The sequence below is a fragment of the Aspergillus undulatus genome (genome assembly GCF_047715775.1).
Source record: "Aspergillus undulatus strain CBS 261.88 unplaced genomic scaffold BDV17scaffold_2, whole genome shotgun sequence".
Classification (NCBI taxonomy): Eukaryota; Fungi; Ascomycota; class Eurotiomycetes; order Eurotiales; family Aspergillaceae; genus Aspergillus; species Aspergillus undulatus.
This window is the reverse complement of record NW_027396606.1, coordinates 1,182,278-1,202,696: the sequence shown is the minus strand read 5'-3', so window position 1 is coordinate 1,202,696 and position 20,419 is coordinate 1,182,278. Positions and strand designations below refer to the sequence as shown.

General features: G+C 51.3%; 6 protein-coding genes across 6 annotated transcripts; 4 read left to right on the top strand and 2 right to left on the bottom strand.

Annotated features, from left to right (window-relative positions):
- The first annotated feature begins 1,199 nt into the window (after window positions 1-1,199).
- BDV17DRAFT_73163 (uncharacterized protein) lies at window positions 1,200-2,415 on the top strand. The gene is made up of 2 exons (XM_073765040.1): window positions 1,200-1,829; window positions 1,913-2,415. Exons 1-2 carry the CDS (start codon window positions 1,281-1,283, stop codon window positions 2,243-2,245), a joined length of 882 nt encoding a protein of 293 aa, XP_073620869.1. The 5' UTR covers window positions 1,200-1,280; the 3' UTR covers window positions 2,246-2,415.
- On the bottom strand, window positions 2,376-4,327 carry BDV17DRAFT_73166 (WD domain protein). Its single transcript, XM_073765041.1, has 3 exons — window positions 3,614-4,327; window positions 2,734-3,547; window positions 2,376-2,684 (listed from the first exon to the last, which is right to left on the bottom strand). Exons 1-3 carry the CDS (start codon window positions 4,149-4,151, stop codon window positions 2,465-2,467), a joined length of 1,572 nt encoding a protein of 523 aa, XP_073620868.1. The 5' UTR covers window positions 4,152-4,327; the 3' UTR covers window positions 2,376-2,464.
- A 17-nt stretch (window positions 4,328-4,344) lies between these two features.
- Window positions 4,345-6,161, top strand: BDV17DRAFT_251202 (uncharacterized protein). Its single transcript, XM_073756404.1, has one exon. It carries the CDS (start codon window positions 4,352-4,354, stop codon window positions 5,714-5,716), a length of 1,365 nt encoding a protein of 454 aa, XP_073620867.1. The 5' UTR covers window positions 4,345-4,351; the 3' UTR covers window positions 5,717-6,161.
- Window positions 6,162-6,567: 406 nt separating this feature from the next.
- BDV17DRAFT_73138 (GTPase-activating protein BUD2) lies at window positions 6,568-10,693 on the bottom strand. The gene is made up of 2 exons (XM_073765038.1): window positions 7,631-10,693; window positions 6,568-7,572 (listed from the first exon to the last, which is right to left on the bottom strand). The coding sequence occupies exons 1-2, from the start codon at window positions 10,452-10,454 to the stop codon at window positions 6,578-6,580; spliced, it is 3,819 nt and encodes a 1,272-aa protein (XP_073620866.1). The 5' UTR covers window positions 10,455-10,693; the 3' UTR covers window positions 6,568-6,577.
- Window positions 10,694-13,408: 2,715 nt separating this feature from the next.
- Window positions 13,409-16,507, top strand: atgI (autophagy protein ATG9). Its single transcript, XM_073765036.1, has 2 exons — window positions 13,409-14,260; window positions 14,320-16,507. The coding sequence occupies exons 1-2, from the start codon at window positions 13,503-13,505 to the stop codon at window positions 16,439-16,441; spliced, it is 2,880 nt and encodes a 959-aa protein (XP_073620865.1). The 5' UTR covers window positions 13,409-13,502; the 3' UTR covers window positions 16,442-16,507.
- A 695-nt stretch (window positions 16,508-17,202) lies between these two features.
- Window positions 17,203-20,122, top strand: BDV17DRAFT_73108 (class I alpha-mannosidase 1A). Its single transcript, XM_073765037.1, has 2 exons — window positions 17,203-19,978; window positions 20,028-20,122. Exons 1-2 carry the CDS (start codon window positions 17,523-17,525, stop codon window positions 20,065-20,067), a joined length of 2,496 nt encoding a protein of 831 aa, XP_073620864.1. The 5' UTR covers window positions 17,203-17,522; the 3' UTR covers window positions 20,068-20,122.
- The last annotated feature ends 297 nt before the right edge of the window (window positions 20,123-20,419 follow it).

Sequence of the window (20,419 nt, the reverse complement as noted above, 5' to 3'; positions counted from 1 at the left end):
GGGGAGGGGTGTGGCAGCGAAAAACAAAGCACAGCTACAGTACGAGCTGTGCAGCTCAGGGAGGAGAGTGTCTGACAAACAGCTCGGACAGAACGCACGCCACAAGTGTGATTGGTGTTCCCGTGGGAATCCGAGATGCAGCAGTCGCAGTCACTGGCTGGTTGGAGTAGATCGGGAATAGCAGGACGGACGGAAGAAGTGCGAAGGAGAGAATGCTGGGAGAAATGCTGGGAGTGTGCTGGAAATGCCAGCACAAGGTCCCCGTCACATCAGGACTCGATGAGGAGCGATAGAGCCAAGGCATTAAAGGAGGGGGGATAATAATAAAACGGAGGAATAATAATATTAGAGCAGCAGTAAGTAGTAGGGGAGTGGGGAGGGGATAAGGCTGGGGAATGGAGGAACCAAAGATGCAGTCAGATCAGAAAGTATGATCGCTGTAGCTGTACCTGGCCAGCAAAGGATGCAGAGATACAAAAGAGATCCAGAACGGGACGCAGATAAAGGACACAACACAGAGCACGTACCCATGTTGATGCAAGTTGTGGTCGGAGCAAACCAAACCGGGCGGCTGAGGAGTGGTGGGAGAAGGGAAGAAGACCGGGAAGAGGAGAGGAGGATGGAGGAGATCAGGCGCAGGTGACGATGCTTGACTTGACGGCCTGCGAGCGCCTGCAATCAAATCCTCGCGAGTGAATGCAGCATACAACGGGCGAGGGGAGAGAACTAGTCTAAAGGGAGAATTAATGGTTGGAGAGTGAAGAGAAACTGGAGGAGCAGATAAGAATCTGGCTGTATTTACATCCTCCGTAGGCCATCTTGTATTATATTGACACTGACAGTGACAGTTAACAGGCCCACTTGTAGTTGGCTTACGACCAAGCTTAATGAAGAAAGAGCACTCTACCTTTTGTGATATTATTCTGCCAAAAAACCACCTAAGCCATCGGATATTGAATGAGGATTGGGATAACAAAGCAGTTTATACTTAACCCACTGAGACCTGGTGGAACTCCAGTTTTACCATCGTTCTTTTTTTTTTCTCAATCTTATATCTCGAAGTGCCCATTATCGCAGCAGAACATTATTCAACAAATTATAAAGCTCTAAACAATTTTATCCATTAAACATATTGATGTTCCGTAGACTACAATTGCCGTGGTCCCCCGCCTGCACCGTAGTTAGGTAGCACGGAGTAAGTTCCGCCTAGGAATCATCAACCCATCCGTCGCTATCCAGAAATTCCAACTCCAAACCACCACATCAACACTCACGCAACGATGGTCCGACCACTCCTCTGCCCGCTGCGAACCTGCCGCAACCCCCTCCTATCCCCCCGCCAATCCTCTCAAATCTCCCTCTTATCAACAATCGCCGCCTCAACCTCCAACCTCCGCCAACCCGCCATCCGAATCAAATCCCATCTTCCCACCCGGACCGCAAGCCAAAGCCAACAAACCCACCGTCCCTACCACTCAATCCACCACCCCGACCTCCCACCGCACGAATACACAAACTCGCAAACAACCATCCTGTCCGCAGCGCTCACCCATGTCCCCGCGCACGGCTTCACGCGGGAAGCCCTCACCCTGGGAGCCCGCGACACGGGCTTCCTAGATGTCTCGATCCAGCTCTTCCCGCGCGGCGAGTTCGATCTTATCCTTTTCTGGCTCGCTAGTCGGCGGGGTCTGCTGAGGGCGGCGGTCGAGCAGAAGGGGATACTGGGTGATGAGTCCGAGTCGACTCTTGTCTCTGTCGAGGAGAAGACTCGCAGGTTGATTATGGAACGGTTGCGTATGAATGGGGAGGTTAAGCATCAGTGGCAGGATGTACGAACCCACCCGTTTTCCCTCTCCTTTATTTATATTATGGAAGAAGCTGGCTAACGTATTCGATTTGCTTTGCAACGCAGGCCCTAGCCCTCATGTCCCTACCCAGCAACATCCCGCTCTCCCTCTCAGAGCTGCACGCTCTCTCCTCCGACATCCTGCATCTAGCAGGTGACGTCTCCGTTGACGCATCCTGGTACACGAATCGGCTCTCCGTGAGCGCGATCTACGCCTCCGCGGAAGTCATCATGACCCGGGACTCCAGCCCCGATCTCTCCGCTACAGAGGCGTTCGTTACGAGGCGTGTGGAGGATAGCAAGGCTATTGGGGATAAGCTTACTGGTGCGAAGCAGTGTCTGGGGTTCTTGGGGTCGACGGCTGTTGGGTTGGGGAGGAGTTGGGGGTTGAAGATTTGAAGGGAAAGGGATTTGGGTTGCGGAGTTGATGTTGCTCCTCATGGGGTGTTGTATTTCTATCTTTGACTTCGAAATATTGTAGTTTGACTAGCAGGATTAACCAATCGATTGATAAAATAAGCCTATTTTGACTCCAATGCTCCAAGCTCCAGACAAAAGAAAGGAACCACCCATTAAATCATTTAAATGGCAATATATGTACACTAGCACGAAAAAGACCTACATCCACAAACAAATCTTCCCACTTGCCGTCCCACCAGCAACCAAATTCTTACTCCTGTGGAAAACAGCCACAGCCGGGACAGCGGTGATACCATCCCCGCCGAGCTGGGCAAGCTGGTCACCCGAGCCGCTGTAAATGTCTACGAAGCGATTCATGTTTCCAATACAGAAACGCTGAATGGGAGATTGCGGGTTTAGTTGCCATTGGGGACGAAGACTGGAACGACATTAGCGGGGTTATATCAAAGGGAGAGAGGGACACGTACATAGTCACCCATCGACCTGTCTGGCAGTTATGCCGTACAATAGTATCGGGCTTCATGGTCGAGTCGTCGAGCGTGTGTCCTGGTTTCCAGGTGGCGATACCCTTGGTGCTAAAGTCGTATAGTTTGAGCGTGTCGTCGTAGGAAGATGTAGCTATCTGACCGGCGCTGTTGAAGGCGGCATGTGAAACAGAGAGACGGCTTTGATGTTCACCGATAGGCTCGGGATCGGTATGAGAAAGCTTGCGGAGGTCCCAAAGACGCATGGTCCGGTCAAGACTGGCGGTTGCAAAATAGTGTGGGTGCGTTTGGTAGAGGGAGAAGCCTCCGATTTTCTTCTCTGATAGCTGCCAGGTTGCGACGGAGCTTCGGGGCTTGGTGCGCATATCGTGCCGGCCGAATGTGCCATCGAGGGTTGTCCAGTAGAGTGTGTTGGGGTCGTCAGCGGCCAAGTCCAGGCCTGAGATGGGAGTGTCTTCTGATGTAGACTGTGGTGCGTACTTCTCAACCGATGAGGTCTTTTCTAGGTCGAGCTCGCGGATTGAACTATCGTAGCTTGCGGTATATAGGTGCGTTGGCTTAGAAGGGTGGATCGTCATTGAGCTGATGGTACGAGTGTGCGGCTTGAGTGTAACAAGGACTGGGTCTGGGTCGTCGTCTTCTTCATCGTCCTCGGTCTTCACGGCGGATGTTGGCTTCTCCTGTGAGGCGTCGAGAATACCTAGATGGCCCATTTTATCTCCAGCAAATATCAATGGTTTGGCTTCTGACGGGTGGAATGTCATCGAGTAGATTCTCTCGGGGGTGAGTTTGATGCCTAGTATTATCCATAGTTAGCGTTTGTCCAATGCGCGGGCTGTAAAGCAGGGAAAATATCACATACGGTTCGGCTCCCAAGCTTCCCACAGTCTCAGCCCATTCATCTCCTTTCTCAGAGCCTTCAAGTCCTTGTCATCTGTTGACTTAATGTCCTCATCTCCAAAGGTCCGCTGATATGGCACCGCGACTCCCTTGGTGACCACATCCACGCCAATCAAGGCATTCCCTGACAATTTCTGGCCCGAGACAAATATATCATTGAAAGAGAAAGAGTCCGACTTTCGAACCCTCTTTGCCCTCTCCTGTTCCTGCCTGCGATCATACTCCTCGTCTGCTTTCCGCTTCGCGATTTCGCTGTCCGCCGCTATGCCCTTTAATCGCGACGATGTGCGGCGAGGAAGTGGCGATTCTTCTTTCTTCACTTTCTTCGGCGCGGGCTTCTTCTTCGGTTTCGATTGAGTTCCTGTTGTGCCTTTCGGCATACTAGAAGGGAACACCCCCGAGGACTGCGCGTCAAGACTTAGCTTCTTAAGAAGCGCATCGCGTTCTGCAATGTTAGCGAGACGCTGCTTTTCGAATTCGGAGAGCTCTTCGCCACCCATTGCGACGGTATTGGATGAGTCAATTGAATATTAGAAGAATGGAAGAGGGTAAAAATTGCTGCGCGCTGGTTCTTGTTCGCCATCGCGGAGAAAGAGGGAAAACGCGTACAGGCAGCCACATGGTCACGTGCGGCTAACCTACATCTAAAATGTTCCCCGAAAAAGTTCCATCCGTCCAAGCAAAGAGACAAGACAACAACATGAGCTTACGGCGTCGCATAGCTTGGACCTGGCTGGCCCAGGCTCAGGCCCATGCTACTCACAATTCCCCTGCTTCTTTCCTCTACCAGACTCCTACCCTGCTGAGCATTCGGTCATACTGGAGCGAGGACGGAGCGAGGAATTACACTAGATCGGTCGAATTGAAGAAGAGCGATAAAACCCGTCCAAGCTTCCTACGGCAAAAAGCGGCTACTGTTGCTCGTCCCACTGGCATTACGAAGAGGTGGGAAGCACCGCAAGAGGAGGACACTGCTAGAAAGAGGAAAAAAATGCAAATGACCACCCACGAAACCCGAACGCTTCAGGACCTCTTTTCGCAGCTCAAGCCCCTCGAGATGAAGCACAATCCGCATGATCCCCTAGAGAAACCAGAAGAGACGGAGGAAGACAAGGCCAAGAAAGTCGAAAGGGACGAGATCTTCGCGACATTCGACATGATTCTGGAAGAATTGCAAAAGCCAGAGCCTCCTCAATCGGAGCAGAAAAATGAGGAAAACAAACCCCCTATTTCCATCGAACGCGGGGACAAGTCCTTTCCTCTACCCGAAGACCACAAGGAGCTCAGAAAGCTCGCCTGGCGAAGAAACGTGAGCGAAGCCGACCAAATCGAACTCCTCATCAAGCGCGAGTCCATGCACATCGAGAACGCCCTTAACGCAGCCGTCAGCAAGGGAGAGAAAGAAGAAACCGGCGAAACCGAGCTCTGGAGGGTTTGCCAGGAAATGATCTTCCCCATGGTACAGCACCTACGCGGCCCCAGCGCTCCTACACCAACACCACTTGAACAACCCGACGCCAACGACAGCGACGATGCTGCGGTCCCCATTATCGCCCCCGAGCCCTTCAAAGTCCCTCACTGGCTGCCCGCGGACATCATAACAGCAGGCGTATACCCCAAATCCCTCCGCAAAGCCTTCAATCTATTGAACGTGCACTTCCCCGAGTCCCCCCTCATCCCGCGCTTCCGGCAAGTCATCACCTCGCTCGGCCCTGAGTCCGCCATGCTCGGCATGTCGACGGGCCTGTACAACGACATGATGTATTTCCACTGGCGAGTCGCGCACGACTTATCCGAAGTCGTCGCGATTGGTCGCGAGATGGTGCTGACGGGTGCGCGCGTCGATCAGGGGACGCTGGGCATCCTGGATCGCATTGTGCTTGAGCGGAATCGACACATTCGGACTAGAGAGCAGGGTGAGACGTCGAGTAGTCCCTGGTGGGAGTTCCCGCCGAATCGGAAGGCGCTGCGCGACTTGTTGGGGACTGGTGGGTTGATTTCGAAATTGAAGAATCAGTATCGTGATACGAAGAAGAAGAAGGAGATGGGGAGGCCGTTCCTTTAGCATATTTGTTTGGTTCATGGGCTTAATGTATTATTATTAATTTATTGCACATATGGGTTTATTCGGCATCTGCATATATGGATGGATACGGACGGAGTACCTTTGGACGTGCATGGGTGTATACTGTATACTAGATAGACTCGGGACATACTCAAATCACTCTAGCTATAAAAGAACAATATAATCATCAAAACCGCATGCATGTTTGCCTCGTCTGTCTCATGTCATCTATGCCAACAAGAAAGAGAATCTGTCAACTATTTACATACACACAGCGCACACAACGCAACGCAGAGATCTAGAACTAGAACCGCCCGCTGTATTCACATTCACAATCAATCAACCAAGCAAGCAAGACCCGGAAAACAGGGAGCGCCAGAGCTGAGCTGAGCTGGGGCTCTTTATGTACTCTCGATCTTCCCTTCTTCTTCTTCTTCTTCTTCTTCTTCTTCTTCTTCTTCATCACACATACACAGACGGACAAAACGTCATCACAACAGGGTATCAACACCATAAGAAAATGCTTTCCAGAGGAGAAGATGGAATTGAATAGAGAGAAAAATGACACAGAAAGGAGAGAGCGTTATTCGTGACGAGAACGGGCATAGATAGATAGTATGATATGGTATGGTATGGTGTGGTGGAGAGGGGTGCATATGAATGGATATAGTAAAGCATATACACCAGAGAAGATGCAGGATTCAATAAGTGTAAAAGCCCTCCGTGTTATACAAAACAAACGACAAGAGATCTGGTCTAGCTTGTTTCCTCTTTGTCTTTCGTTTTTTGCTTTTGCTGAACCAGGGTTGTTCTGGTTCGAGATGTGGTATCGATGGAAGTAGTGGAGAGTGGTGACGGTTATCAAAATTCGTTGCGTAGCTCTTCGCGCGATTGCTGCTGGCTGGTATCACGGTCTTTGCCCTTGCGCCTAGATGGCGCCGGGACGAAATCGGCGAAGAAGTTCCGGTACTTGCTCGTCGTCTCTCGGGTCATACTCGACCGGCGGGACTTAGAAGCGTCAGGGTATTCAAGTGAGTAGGTTGAGGAGTTTTTGGAGCTGCCAGTGCTATCCCGAGGCTCGGACCACCTAGGTATTGAGAAGGGCACTCTGCTTTGGTCCCAAGTAGCAGAGGAGCTGCTTGGCGGCGTCTCTTCATCGGCTTCAGGCGCATAGTCGGTAGAGCGACGAGGGATAGAAGGCCGAGAGGCGAAATAGCCAATGGAGTTGCGATGGCTTCCAGTTAGAGACGCTGCACCTGAAAATGAGCTCTCAGGGGCGGTGGCTGGAGCAGTAAGCGGAGCAGGAGTTGCAGGTTTAGACGAGCTCTCATCGTAGAATGCCACTTGTTCCAGGGAATCGACAAGTTCCTCCCACTTGACCTCAAGGTTTCCGCTCGGGCGTTCTGCTTGTTCCGCTTTGCTTAAGCATTCCTTAGTCCGCCGCTGTAGATTGACCGCGATCTCATGAAATCTTGTAACTGCAGGGTCTATTTCTTCCAGTTGCGATAGACGGGCCGGCGCAACGTCTAGCCATATCCTTATCAAATTGGCAAAACTCCGCGCGTGATCAATCAAGAAAGGGAGGCTTGGGAAACCCTCGCGCGAAGGTAACGGTAGACGGCCAAGAATCTGGATAGGAGTGGCATAGGATGGTGTGACAATGGGAGCCGGGCGGTCGGCGGGAATTGCGCATATGGAATCCACAAATTCTCTAAACTCGGATCGGTGGCTGACCAGGAACTTGTTCATCGGTTCCATCCAAGGCTCCTTGCTGCCAAATGTTGTCATGTTGGCCAGTCCTTGCAAGGCTTTGGCAATCAGTGTCAAAGTACGTTGAGCTCGTGGGCGAGGATGGTCTAGACATGCAGCATGAGTAAAGTATCCTAATCCCAAACGAACAAAAAGATAACATACCTTTGAGCAGCCCAAACAGTTTCGGATTAAGAATTGCCGGACAAAAGAACCGCAAGAAGAGGAAACCAGAGACACTGCTGTAGGTAACTGAACGGAGGAAATCGCCGTAACGGTCGTCGGCACAAGCTCGAATGTGTCGGAAGATAAGCCTTAATTCTGCTGGGCACCGTGATGCAGATGCAGCAATCGACCTCCAAACACTCGTCGTAAGGGTGACTAAATTCTTCCAGTTGCGCTCGAGGTCATCTGCCCGATGTATCCTGGCCGGGTCGACCTCGCACTCAGGGTCGGTTTCGTCGATTTCATAGAGCCTTTCACCGATGGTCTCCTCCAGGTATTCCTTGCCAAGACGACGCATATGGTAATCAAGAGCTTTGGTGAGAAGTGAGTTGCCTCGGAAGAGGAGGTTCGCTTCCACCGTTGCGGTGCGCCCTAAGTCGCGAACTAGGACCTCTCTGTCTTGGCCGGACTCCCGAGTGTCGTTGGAATGTAGCCGTGTCGTGTACCGGAGTCTGTTCGCTGTCGACTCTTTGTGAATACCATCGATTTCATCCTCAACGAGCGCTGATATCCATTCGACTGTAGACCCTGAGACTTGGTAGATATTCATGAGTGCTTCAGACAGCTGATTCAGTTCAGATGACATGATCTGGGCCATGTTCACGGTGAGGCCGTTGGCAAAGGAATGGAGAATATCGGACATCGGCGCATACTCGTTGGACATGAGCACGACCGTCTCTTCCATCCTAGCTCTCATCAACATTTCGCCTATACATTGATCCCTATCATCCAGGATTGGCCACCACTTCTCGGTCTCCACCCCCGGTTCCAGCTCATCTAATCTGATTTCTACCCTCCCACACATGGCATCTTGAGAAGACACCTCGACATCATCTAATAGACGCGACCGGTTTGTGTCTTGATTCAGGGCATGGGCGCCATGAGCCACTAGTGACCAGTCACGCTGAGTTGGGTTTAGAGTTTTCACCACGATTGACACCTGTGACAGGACTGGTGGTAGATCGTTGAATGTAAATTCTTCCCGCCAAAAGGGGTTGGGTGTACGATATTTGATAGCTGTCTTGGCTCGTATTTCCCCATCCAAAAGTACTTCCGTGTAGTAATCGTTGGTTGCAGATGCCGCAGCCGTAGTGAAATGAGAGCGAGACTGCTTGCGACTCCGAGGAGTCTCGTCTGCGCCTTTACTACCACCAAACATCTTCGCTTCAGTCACCTTGACAGTTAGCATCCTCTCAATCCTGAACATGTCAGTAAGAGGTGTCGGGTTGGCAACGCTATTGTTGACTGAGCTCGGCGTCTTTACGTTGTCCTCGTCCGTCGAGATCGCGGGGCCATAAAGCTCTGGTGTGGTGAAGGCACGCAGAAGCACAAACCAGACTTCGAACAGCACCCGACTCTCTAGTGCGAGGTAAAGCGGACGCGTCAATCCAGGAGCAGAATGCACTGCATATTGCGGGTAAATCGCAATGCAGAACTCATCCTCTAGGACGGAAGACTCTAATTTCTGGATTGCGCAGCGTGACAGTTGGGATAATTGGATGCTAGTGACAAGTGTAATATCAGACTCGGTGAAGAGCTTGAAGGCACCATTTTCCTGCAGCGTACAGCTAACCTTTTGCCAGGATGAGGTTAGAGCACGTTGCTGACGGAAAGTGGAGATCCTACGACCAGAAGACGGCCGTACTCCGGAGGCGCTTGGTCTATCCCATAGAAGCATTTTGCCAACTTTGATTATAGCGGCGTCTTTCTGGGAGGCGCTTTCAGAGTTCCTCCGACGGTCTACCAGACGGCGATCGGTTATCGTAACAGTCTGCGGCTTTGTCATCTTATTTTGTACGCCTTTGGGCCGGATGGGCTGCCAGCATAATAGTGCTGCGAGCCAGGAATCAAATGTTTCGCTCACATGGGGCTTCAACTCAACCCCAAGACCCGAAGTAAAGGTGGAAACACTGAGATAGTTCGCCCGTGTTTCTGGATCCACAAGGGAGCGGACTTGACACCCACGTAAATCCGGAATGAGTGTCTTTGCCAACGCGCGCTCCCCTTTCGCTTGGTAGATCAGACTGCCCACGGCGACATTGATAGCACAGTAACCTGAAGTCCAGGCGGTGGTGGAGGATGTTCGGAACGAGATAAGACCATGCATCCTTCCGCAAGTAGTCTTCATAAGCTGCAATATCTTGGAGCTGTCTGTATTCGACAACGACGAACTTATATTGGCGGGTCCGTAGCTTCCAGGAGACCTGCTCAACCGTCGGCGGCTTGGCGTTTGAGAAGAAATTGTAGGCGACTGTATTGATGGAAATCCGATCGAAGAAGCCGCTTGCTCATCCGGTGTTTTTGGCTGAGGAGCTGTGTTGACCGAACCCAGGCGGTTTCGCGTGCGGGTGAGAAAAGAACTCGAGGATGTATCACTTCGCTGGCCATCCAAGGTGGTTGTGCGGGAACGTGCCCGCGTACTCTTCAACTCCGAGTGTACATCATCCTCATCCCCCGTGGAGTAGTATAGGTTAAAGTCGCGTCGCGATTCTCCATCTGGCGCTCTCGTTCGAGCGGTAACACGCGGAGAAGCGGTAGCACTTGAGGGCAAATGTTCGGCCTCCGACGCGGGTGAATGATTTCCTGGTTCGGAGGAGTCAGGGGTCACGGTTCGAATAGTCGTTTCCCTGAAGCTGTCCGGGTAAACCATACCGTGGCGGTCCTTTGATGACGACTTCTTGCTGGGCCTCCTTTCCACCGGACGGCTGTAGGCTCCCTGGTGCACCGAATTTCGCTTGTGCCCATTCGAGCCCTCCGACTCCATCTTGTCCGCTGGCGACAGCGACGCTTCGAAGGAAGTCGCTATAAGGTCCTGGCGGGCGAACGCACATCAACCGATTGATAATCTGGATAAATCACCCTGCAGCGGCAGGCTGAGACCCGACACAAACTGCGCGACCGACCTCGAACAATTGAAAGAATTGTTCGTCCAATGGGTCGCTAGATAAACGCATGGAGTCCGGATAGGCGGAGATGAGTAGAGTCGCACATTCGGTCGAGGCCGGGCGTCCTGGGATACAGGTAGGAGCTGAAAATACGACGACGGGCCGCCGGGGGTACTGTGGGCTCAGGGGGACGTCGTGTCGGCGGAGGGGAGGACGGTGGGAGAGGAGGTTCGTCGACAGTTCTTGGGGGAAGAGAATGGGAACGTCGTTATCGCGGGAGATTGAGTCGTGCTTCAAAGGTCAGTTTAGCATGGCGGTGTCGTTGGTTGCTAGAAGGCCATGGTTGAGCGGGTTAGCTTCTTGGGGAGGGGAAGAGTGTGGAGGAGAGAAAAGTGGTACGGAAGCGCGGCGGACAATCTGCCAGTCTGCCAGTGCACGTCTGGTTTGGTTCAACCGCCCGCCAACGTGATATCATTGGATTGGCCGACTTTAAGAGAGGGGGGAAACAACGTACTGTCTGTTTTAGCCAGCTCTGGCCTCTGCTAAACGCCTAGCAGTGCAGGTTTGATTGGTCGCGAAAAAGGCACGATCGATTGAGTGGTATTAACTCGCCCGAACTGCGCGGGCTGGGACTTGGGGCACTTGGGAGGCTGCAGATCGCACGTCAGCCGAAAGGCCGGGGTGGAAGTGGTACTTTTGCAGAGTTTGGTAGTACTTGTAGAGGATGGTCTGTTGTAGATGCGACCCCAAGGGGGGGCTCGGTTATCGGTAAGCGAGAAGAGGAGAGAAGGAAGGACGAGAAGAGGGCGAGGGTGGGGGAAGGGAGAGAAGAGATGAATGAGGAATGAGATGGGCAGGGCTGTGAACGGTTGTTGGGCGAGAACGACGAGGACAAGATAGCGACTCTACCTAAGGTAGTTAACTACTAGTCATGTCTATACGGGAGCGCATGCTATTTTCTGTTTACGACTACAATTTACTTCCTACTTGCAGTCTCTCTGTACATAGACTTTGAGTACTTTTTTCATTTGTTTTTCTGTCAACAGTCCTGCTCGCAAGCCCTCAGCTGTCATGGCGATAACGTTGGGCTTATGAATCAGTGACCGAGCAATCTGGCGATAGCAGAGTCAAACTCTTGAGTCGGTGTGTCGAGCGAGTTGATATAATGCTCTCATTGGAGCCCACTTGCCTTTAAGACCCTTTCCTCTCCTGTTCGTGGTCGAATCACGCTGTCTCTTCTGCAGCAACCTCCCCTCTCACCTCTCCGTTGAAGAAAGGTTTGGTTCCCCTCTTCCTTTGCCGTTCCGTGCCTTTCGTCCTTCTTTCCGAGAGCATTCAGCGGTGTTTACCGGAGAAGCTCTAGCTAGAATTGCACTATCTGGGCAACAATGGTACCTACGAAGGCTGAATCTCAGTCTGGACTTACCCGGTCCACACAATCAGTCTCCAGTACCTGCCTCCAAGCTACCAGCATTTTATGATCATCGATAACGCCGGCATTTCTCGCTGCTTGCCCGGGAAATTTGGAGTCTCCCTGCAAGTCATCCCGGGCCGGGGTAGTCCACCGGAAGTGGACTTCTTGACGACTATAGATTCTCGAAAGTATTGGGTCTGCTTAGTTGGACACCCCAAAGTCTCCCACTTGTTCACGAGCCCTATTTTCAGAACATTCCATTGCCGGGCATGATTCAGGTGGCCAAACTGACATGACAACTGATTCACGGAAGGTTTGAGAACTTGGGCCAGCAGACTCAATACGCCTTAGATCGCTATACTGACGGCTAGCTGGGCGCAGCTAGCGCACAAGGAAGAGTCCAGCCCCCTCAGCTCAAGCATACGCTATAAGAACTGTCTCGTATCCTGCATCTCGGCGGCACCTACCCCTCAATAGCGGTAAAGCTTATTAGAACCCTGGTCCCTGGACGTCGATGTGCTTTGATAAAGTTGCAGCACCCCTCCACAGAGCTGCATGGCAAATGAGCATGCTCGCTCCGCGGCTATAAATCGCCGTATTTACATACTTTTTAAGACACAGTCAATATGAGTTTACCCGGCTATCTACTCCGTAGGCTGAGGAGGAGATGCCGTCCACAGCGGAAGAAAGCGTCCCCGCATGACCCAGCTGGTAATGTCTAGAGCCCAGGCTGACAACCCTTATTGGCGCTTCCATCCCACTATTATTTCAACTCGTGAGTCGTGTCATCAGCGACTTAGACCACATTCATATCATCCGAGCTCCAAGTTCCCAACAATTGCGCGACCCTTACCTGATGTAGCCCTTGATTGATACGGAGTAGGAGATCCTAACGAACCCGTGCGTAGTGTGCTGATTCTGAGGTCTAAGGGCTAGAAGGAGTCCTGCGTTCACGAAAAGTAGCTCGCGTTTTATGATCTCTAAACTCCAATCAACGGTGCACTTTACAAACAATCTTCCCTTTCAAAAATGATTAAGACAGAGGCTTGCAAAGTTCCAGGTTCCTTCGGCTCTTCAATACTATGGGGTCACATGACTCCCGCCTCAGGCACGACTCCGCTGCTGACTGAGTCACCGCCTGCATCATCTCTCTGCGGCTCTGGAGCTTCTATCAATGTCATGAGGTCGAGGCTGGTCATCAGCTGCCACTTCAAATCATCCGTCACGATCTTCATGTAGACAGCATATCGCTTCTGGTCCGCCGGCGAGAGATAGCCCTGGCCGCTGCTTCATCTCATATTCGATCTGGTGCTCTTCGGAGCTAAGTTCCTATCTATCAACTCGTCTATCACATCTCCGCTCCGGCCCTCTATACCTCTTTATACGCGCCTATCTATCCTTCGATGGCTACCGTCCAGAGCATGAAGCTAGCCTAGACGCCACATTTGCTCACTAACACTTCTATTAGCTCCAAACTGATGATAGGCACGTCGATGCAGAATTTTAGCCCAAAATGATGGCCTCAAATGTCTTGTCTCGGTTCCTTCCTCCAAACGGGTCACCGTCGGTTTACGAGACCCTTCGCCAACATGACAACGATTCGGATGTTTCTGATGTTGAAGAACGTGCAGGACTGACATACGAGGATGACGCCAACTTGGGAGATCGGTTCACCGATCGAGAGCTTGAAGAGGCGATGGCCGACGCTGCCAGGGAGGAGTCGCCGAGCCCGAGTGATAACTTCTTGACCCCCCAGAGGCTGCAAAGAGGGCCACAAGCAGGCCCATCTGGCACGCAACCTCGTCGCCGTAAATCCAGCAATCCAAGATGGATGCAATCAGTGTCTCCCCGACCCTATCCCGGCGACCGTGATTACCACGATGAGGACCATGATGATGATGTTCCAGCCTCTCTCTTGATGGAGGGACAGCATGACGACGACGATGATCTCAAGATGCGACTTCCTCCTCCGCCCTCTCATCGCCTTTCCGACCCGCAACCTTCTCGTTCGGCTCGTTCTCCGCGTCGCGATCATATTCGGTGGGATACCACACAGAACCAAACCCCTTCACATAACTTTCCTCGACGGAATCACCCAAAGAGCCTCTGGTCAGCAGGATACCCGAATCTGTCCTTGGTAGATCCGAAGGAGAAAGCGATGTGGATGTGGGCAAATGTGGAAAATCTAGATAACTTCTTAAAAGAAGTATATACCTATTTTCTGGGGAATGGGATTTGGTCCATTCTGTTGAACCGGTTATTGAGTATCATGTGCGGAATCATTTCTTTGCAGTGGTGTTAGTCTTGAGGCCTTTGCTGATTATGAACAGGACTTTTGCATTTATCGTTGGATTTACGACATTCCTCACCAAATGCATCGACTATCACTCCGTCCGCGGGAGCAAAACTCTCGATCAAATACTAATTCCGAAATGCACCAGCAAAATGAGCATGTCATCGACATTCTTGCTCTGGTTGCTCTGTCTTTTCTGGATTGGAAAGGTCTTTCAGTTGGTGTTGGATATCAGGAGGCTCAAGAACATGCATGATTTCTATCACTACTTACTTGGAGTATCGGACGCGGAGATTCAAACCATCTCCTGGCAAGAGATCGTCAGCCGACTAATGGCGCTGCGAGATGCCAATCCTGCTACTGCTGGCGCAGTATCGGCAAACAACCGCAGACTACTGGGCAGCCAATCCAAACAACGAATGGATGCCCATGACATTGCCAACCGCTTGATGCGCAAAGAGAATTACCTGATTGCCTTGATAAACAAAGATATCCTCGATCTAACGCTTCCCGTGCCTTTCCTACGGAACAGGCAACTCTTCTCGCGTATCATGGAGTGGAATATCAACCTATGCATTATGGATTACGTTTTCAACGAGCAAGGCCAAGTACGACCACTTTTTTTGAAAGACACCCACCGAAAAGCCTTGAGTGAGGGCTTGCAACGTCGCTTTATGTTTTATGGGATTATGAACATCTTTGTAGCGCCTTTCATCATTGTCTATTTTATGATGCATTATTTCTTCCGCTATTTCAACGAATACAAAAACACCCCGTCACAACTCTCCTCCCGTCAGTATACGCCGCTTGCCGAATGGAAGTTCCGTGAATTCAACGAACTATGGCATCTGTTTGAGCGCCGCATCAACTTGTCGTACCCATTTGCGACCCGCTATGTGGACCAATTCCCTAAAGACAAGACGATTCAAGTCGCAGGATTCGTGGCTTTTGTTTCTGGTGCACTCACCTCCGTGTTAGCACTGGCGTCCATTATAGATCCGGAGATGTTTCTCGGATTCGAGTTGACGCATGATCGAACTGTCCTCTTCTACATTGGAATTTTCGGTTCCGTCTGGGCGTTTGCCCGTGGAATGGTTCCCGAAGACACCGATGTATTCGATCCAGAGTACACTCTCCGCCAGGTGATCGATTTTACTCACTATTTCCCAAGTCACTGGCAAGGGAAGTTGCACAGCGATGATGTTCGAAAAGACTTTGCCGTGTCATACCAGATGAAGATTGTCATCTTTATGGAAGAGATATTGAGTATGGTCTTCACGCCCTTCATCTTGTGGTTCAGTCTACCCAAATGCAGCGAACGAGTCATCGACTTTTTCCGAGAGTTCACCGTTCACGTCGACGGCATGGGCTACCTTTGCTCTTTTGCTGTGTTTGATTTCAAAAAGGGTACAAATGCGATGCCACAGGGACATGTCAGCCAACGCGACGACGAGAGACAGGACCTACGAGCGGACTACTTCTCGACTAAAGATGGCAAAATGTTAGCCTCCTATTATGGGTTTTTGGATAACTATGGCGCGAACCCTCGTGCTGCCCATCATAACAGGCGTGCCTTCCATCCTCCGCCAACATTCCCATCTCTAGGATCACCATCCTTGGTCGGGCTGGGCAATGTTGGAAACCGACAGGACTTAAATCAGACTCGCGTCGGACCGGCGACTACAGGTCCCGGCCAACAGTCCCTGGTTGGCGCAGCTCGATTTGGAGCTCCTGGGGTTGATCTTGACTCTCCTGCCCCGTCGCTTCTCCTGGACCCTCATCATCAGCCCTCCGCCTCAGGCTTCCGAACCGCAAATCGTATCATAGCACAACAGCGTCACCGCCTACCGCGCCCTCCACCGGCTCCTGTAACTGAATCTGTTATCGATGATCATGAAGAGTCTACAACACCTGGCCTCGGTCCCGTTGTGGGGCAAAGAACAGGCGCAACTTCTGAAGAACGTGGTGAGCCAGAACCAGCTGACAGTCACCTCGACGGTTCATGGCGAATGAACCTAATGAGCGACGAAGTAGACGAAGAGGGCGCGGAGGCAGAGAGAGTAGACGATATAGTAGGGGGCGCGGGAGTTCTTGGACTGATTCAGCAGTTCCAGAAGGCGAACAAGGATAACCGGCCTCGTGCAGCTGTTGGTCTCTAAGATATACTGCCTTCTATTCGACAAGTACCGTATCATGGATAGACTGTCCGAAGATTATAGCGAATGGCCTCGTCCTGACTCCTCGCCGTACTACCTCAAGCCGCTAGTGCAATACTATGACCACATATAATCTTATACATGGTCCTCGGATTGTGTCCAATAATGAACAGCGGACTGAAGCCATCGGACGCTGCATTCACCCCTAATACAATCTTGGTAGATATAACCCTCATCCAGCGTGGAGCGGACCTCGGGAAGCATGTGTCTGCTGACAACCCTAGCAGTCTGTGCCTCTGGCTTCCATCCCAGTGAATGAAATAATACTGTATTGCGCAGGGTCCATGCGCTAAAAGAGGGGTTTTCATCATGTATAGCGCGGTTATATTACGTGTAGATTCAGGGTCTTGGCCTTTTTGACCCTTTTTCTGCGGAGTAAACATGGAGACGACAATCACGATTCACATCCAAATACAACACTGAGGTTAATCAAGTTCTCAGAGACGCTTAATCTATCCATGATCTTTGGGTTTACCTATTACTCTCCTCTCCTTCTCTTGGAACACCTCGAGCCAAGCGAAGCTGCCTGATGTCATTGCAGCTCGCCTTACCAGCTCCAAGCCGCCAGGGTCTGTGCACTGCTCGTTGGCTCCGCTGCTATATTAAAATTCCCCTGCAAGAACAGACAGATTACAACTCCGAAGCAATCACCTGAGAGTTCGAGGATTCCTATCGCTTTTTTTTTTTGCCTGCAGCCGGTCCTGCATCTCGACATCCAATCCTTTGAGCAAGTCTTCTCCAGACAGACCCCTTATTCTAACCACCCTTATACCATCATCACCACTCCTTCCCCAGCACGCGACATCGCGACCGCACACTGATTCTCGAAATGACCTGAATAAATTCAAGTTCTTTTCTGTTCTCAATAGTGTACAGCTTCAGCCTGTAATTCTATTCTCCGACGTTCTCTCCCTTAATGTCGCGACACCTTCCAGCTTCACTACTTGCGTTTGACCACGCTTCGACCCCCTCCTTTTCTTAACCATCATTTTCCCGTCGCTCCTTTATAGCCGATCTGTGCACAATGTTCCGTCCACGTCGATACCGAATTTCCCTGGTGTTCGCCGCCATATTTGTCCTTCTCATACTTCACTTTAGTCGGTCCCGCGATCAACCTCCGATCTTGCAGGTCTCCCCGTCCCCCATCGATCATCAAACCCCCCCTATCCCCAATCAGGATCCCAACAATCAGTTCAAGAATGACAACGAGGACATCAAAAGTCCCGTGCGTCCACCTCCGTACGAACAGCCCGAAGAGCAACGGCCGCCACAACAACAACAACAACCACCCTACAAGGGCTCAAACGATAACTCAGGTCAGTCGGTAGAACGCCCGGGCTCACCGAACACTTCGCCGTCTCAAGGCAATGATATCGGTGGCTCCAAGCCTCAAGCCGGCGCACAGACACAGAGCAAGCACGATGAAGACGAGCAGGATACTTCTTCGGTACCGCACTGGAAGCCGACGCCTGAACAACATCCGATCAAGCCGGAGACCCTGATCAAGCTCCCAACCGGGTCGTCGAAGTCACTCCCCCAACTGCAAGCAAAAGTCAAGGACGAGTCTGCCACCGATAAGATGCAGAGGCTACAACAACTCGACACTATCAAGTCGGCTTTCCTCCATGCGTGGAACGGTTATAAGGCAGAAGCCATGGGTCATGACGAGGTTAAGCCTCTTCGAGGTGGATTCAAGGATACCTTCAATGGCTGGGGTGCCACTCTTGTTGACTCTTTGGATACGCTGTGGATCATGGACCTGAAGCAGGAATTTTCTATGGCAGTCGACTATGTCAAGAGGATTGACTTCACTACTAGCACGAAGAGAGAGATACCAGTCTTCGAGACCGCCATTCGTTACCTAGGTGGAATGCTCGGTGCCTATGATATCTCAGGACACAAGTACGATGTGCTTTTGGAGAAGTCCGTTGAGCTCGCGGAGGTTTTGATAAGTGCTTTCGACACACCAAACCGGATGCCAACCCTTTTCTATAGGTGGAGCTCGGAGTATGCAAATGAACTCCGCCGGGGAGATTTCAAGGCCGTCCTTGCGGAGATTGGCTCACTTTCCCTAGAATTCACGCGTCTAGCGCAATTGACCAAAGATGACAAGTACTACGATGCGATTGCGCGCATCACGAATGAGCTCGAAAAGTATCAGGATCAAACAAAACTTCCCGGCTTGTGGCCTCTGAATCTTGATGCGTCCGGGTGCAGAAAGGCCCCGGGCTACAGCCGAGATGCTGCTGCTGCTACCGCTGGGGTACCAGTCAGAGGCTCAAAATCCTCTTCCGAGACCAATTCAACAAGCTCGGAATCACATTATAAGAGGCAACTCCATGAGGGCGCCGAACCTGCCTTTTACGACCGGGGAGTCTCGCCAGGAACAAGCTCCCTGGAGCCGATTGATGCTCGAACTCCTCCAAAACACGATTGTTTTGATGGTCTCACCGATCAAATCTCGGGTATTGACAAATTCGGGCTCGGTGCTCTTGGCGACTCTACATACGAGTACTTGCCTAAGGAATATATGTTACTTGGTGGTAACAATGACCAATATTCTAGAATGTACAAGAAGGCGATGACAGCAGTGCGGGAGCATCTCCTTTACCGACCGATGATCAAAGACGATCGCGATGTTCGTTTTCTAGCAACCGTTACTTTGGAAAAGAAAATTGACGCGCCACCTCCGGCTCGTGCTATCTACGCCTATGAAGGCACCCATCTTACCTGCTTCGCCGGTGGTATGTTTGCCATCGGCTCCAAGTTGTTCGGACTCGAACAGGACTTGAAGATTGGCAGTCAGCTGACCGACGGTTGCGTTTGGGCGTATGAGGCCACCAAGACTAGAATCATGCCCGAGGCATTCCAGCTGGTTCCTTGTGCTGAAGGCGAGCCGTGCGAGTGGGATGAGGACGCTTGGTATAAAGCCATGGATCCCTACGCTGACAAGCGGCCAAAATCACACAACAAGCGATCTGCCGAGCCCGAAAAGGGCAACTGGCATGTCGTTGCAACTCCCGAATCAGCTCCGTCAACTTCAAAAGAAAATACGGGCAAGTCCACAAATGCTAAAGAGGACACTGACCCTCATCGAAAGGGTAGTGGAGTAGTTGAGGGGCCTGCTACTCTGACGCATGAGGAATTCGTTGCCGAGAAAATCCAGAACGACCGTCTACCACCTGGCATGATCGGCATCTCAGCCCGCAAGTACCTCCTACGCCCAGAGGCAATCGAGTCTGTTTTCATCATGTTCCGTCTTACGGGCGACCCCTACTGGCGCGAGAAGGGCTGGAAGATGTTCCAAGCTATTGACGCAGCCACGAGAACTCAGCTGGCCCATTCGACCATTTCCGATGTTACTGTGGAAGAACCCCGGCCAGTTGACAGTATGGAATCTTTCTGGCTTGCAGAGACCCTCAAGTACTTCTACCTCTTATTCAGTGACCCCAGCGTGGTTAGCCTTGACGAATATGTCCTGTAAGTGACCCCGGGCAACGACGTGCTACATTCGCTGACTTGGCTCTAGAAACACGGAGGCACACCCGTTCAAGCGCCCTGAATTCTAATCTACGTTGAATTAGTGTAAAATCCCAGGGTCATGAGCGGATTTTTGCATGTAAATTGTTGATACCACTTCGTCAGTATTCGTCAATATTACTGTTCGGTTTGAGTTCTTCAAGTGGGAGATGATTGCTTCATCTGATTTATTTTGGGTCCTCGATCAGTATTCCTACGCGATGTACGCAGTAGAGCACATAGACTATTAGTCAAATGGCCGTACTTTGTCCTCTATAAAAGTACAGAAATAAATATAGAAAGACCGTTAGTGGATGTGCGGCACTAGGGAGTGACTGAATGTGGGTTCAGCCACGCTTTATTTAGTCAGTCTTGTCTTGGTTGTCTTGCTCTCCATCGTCA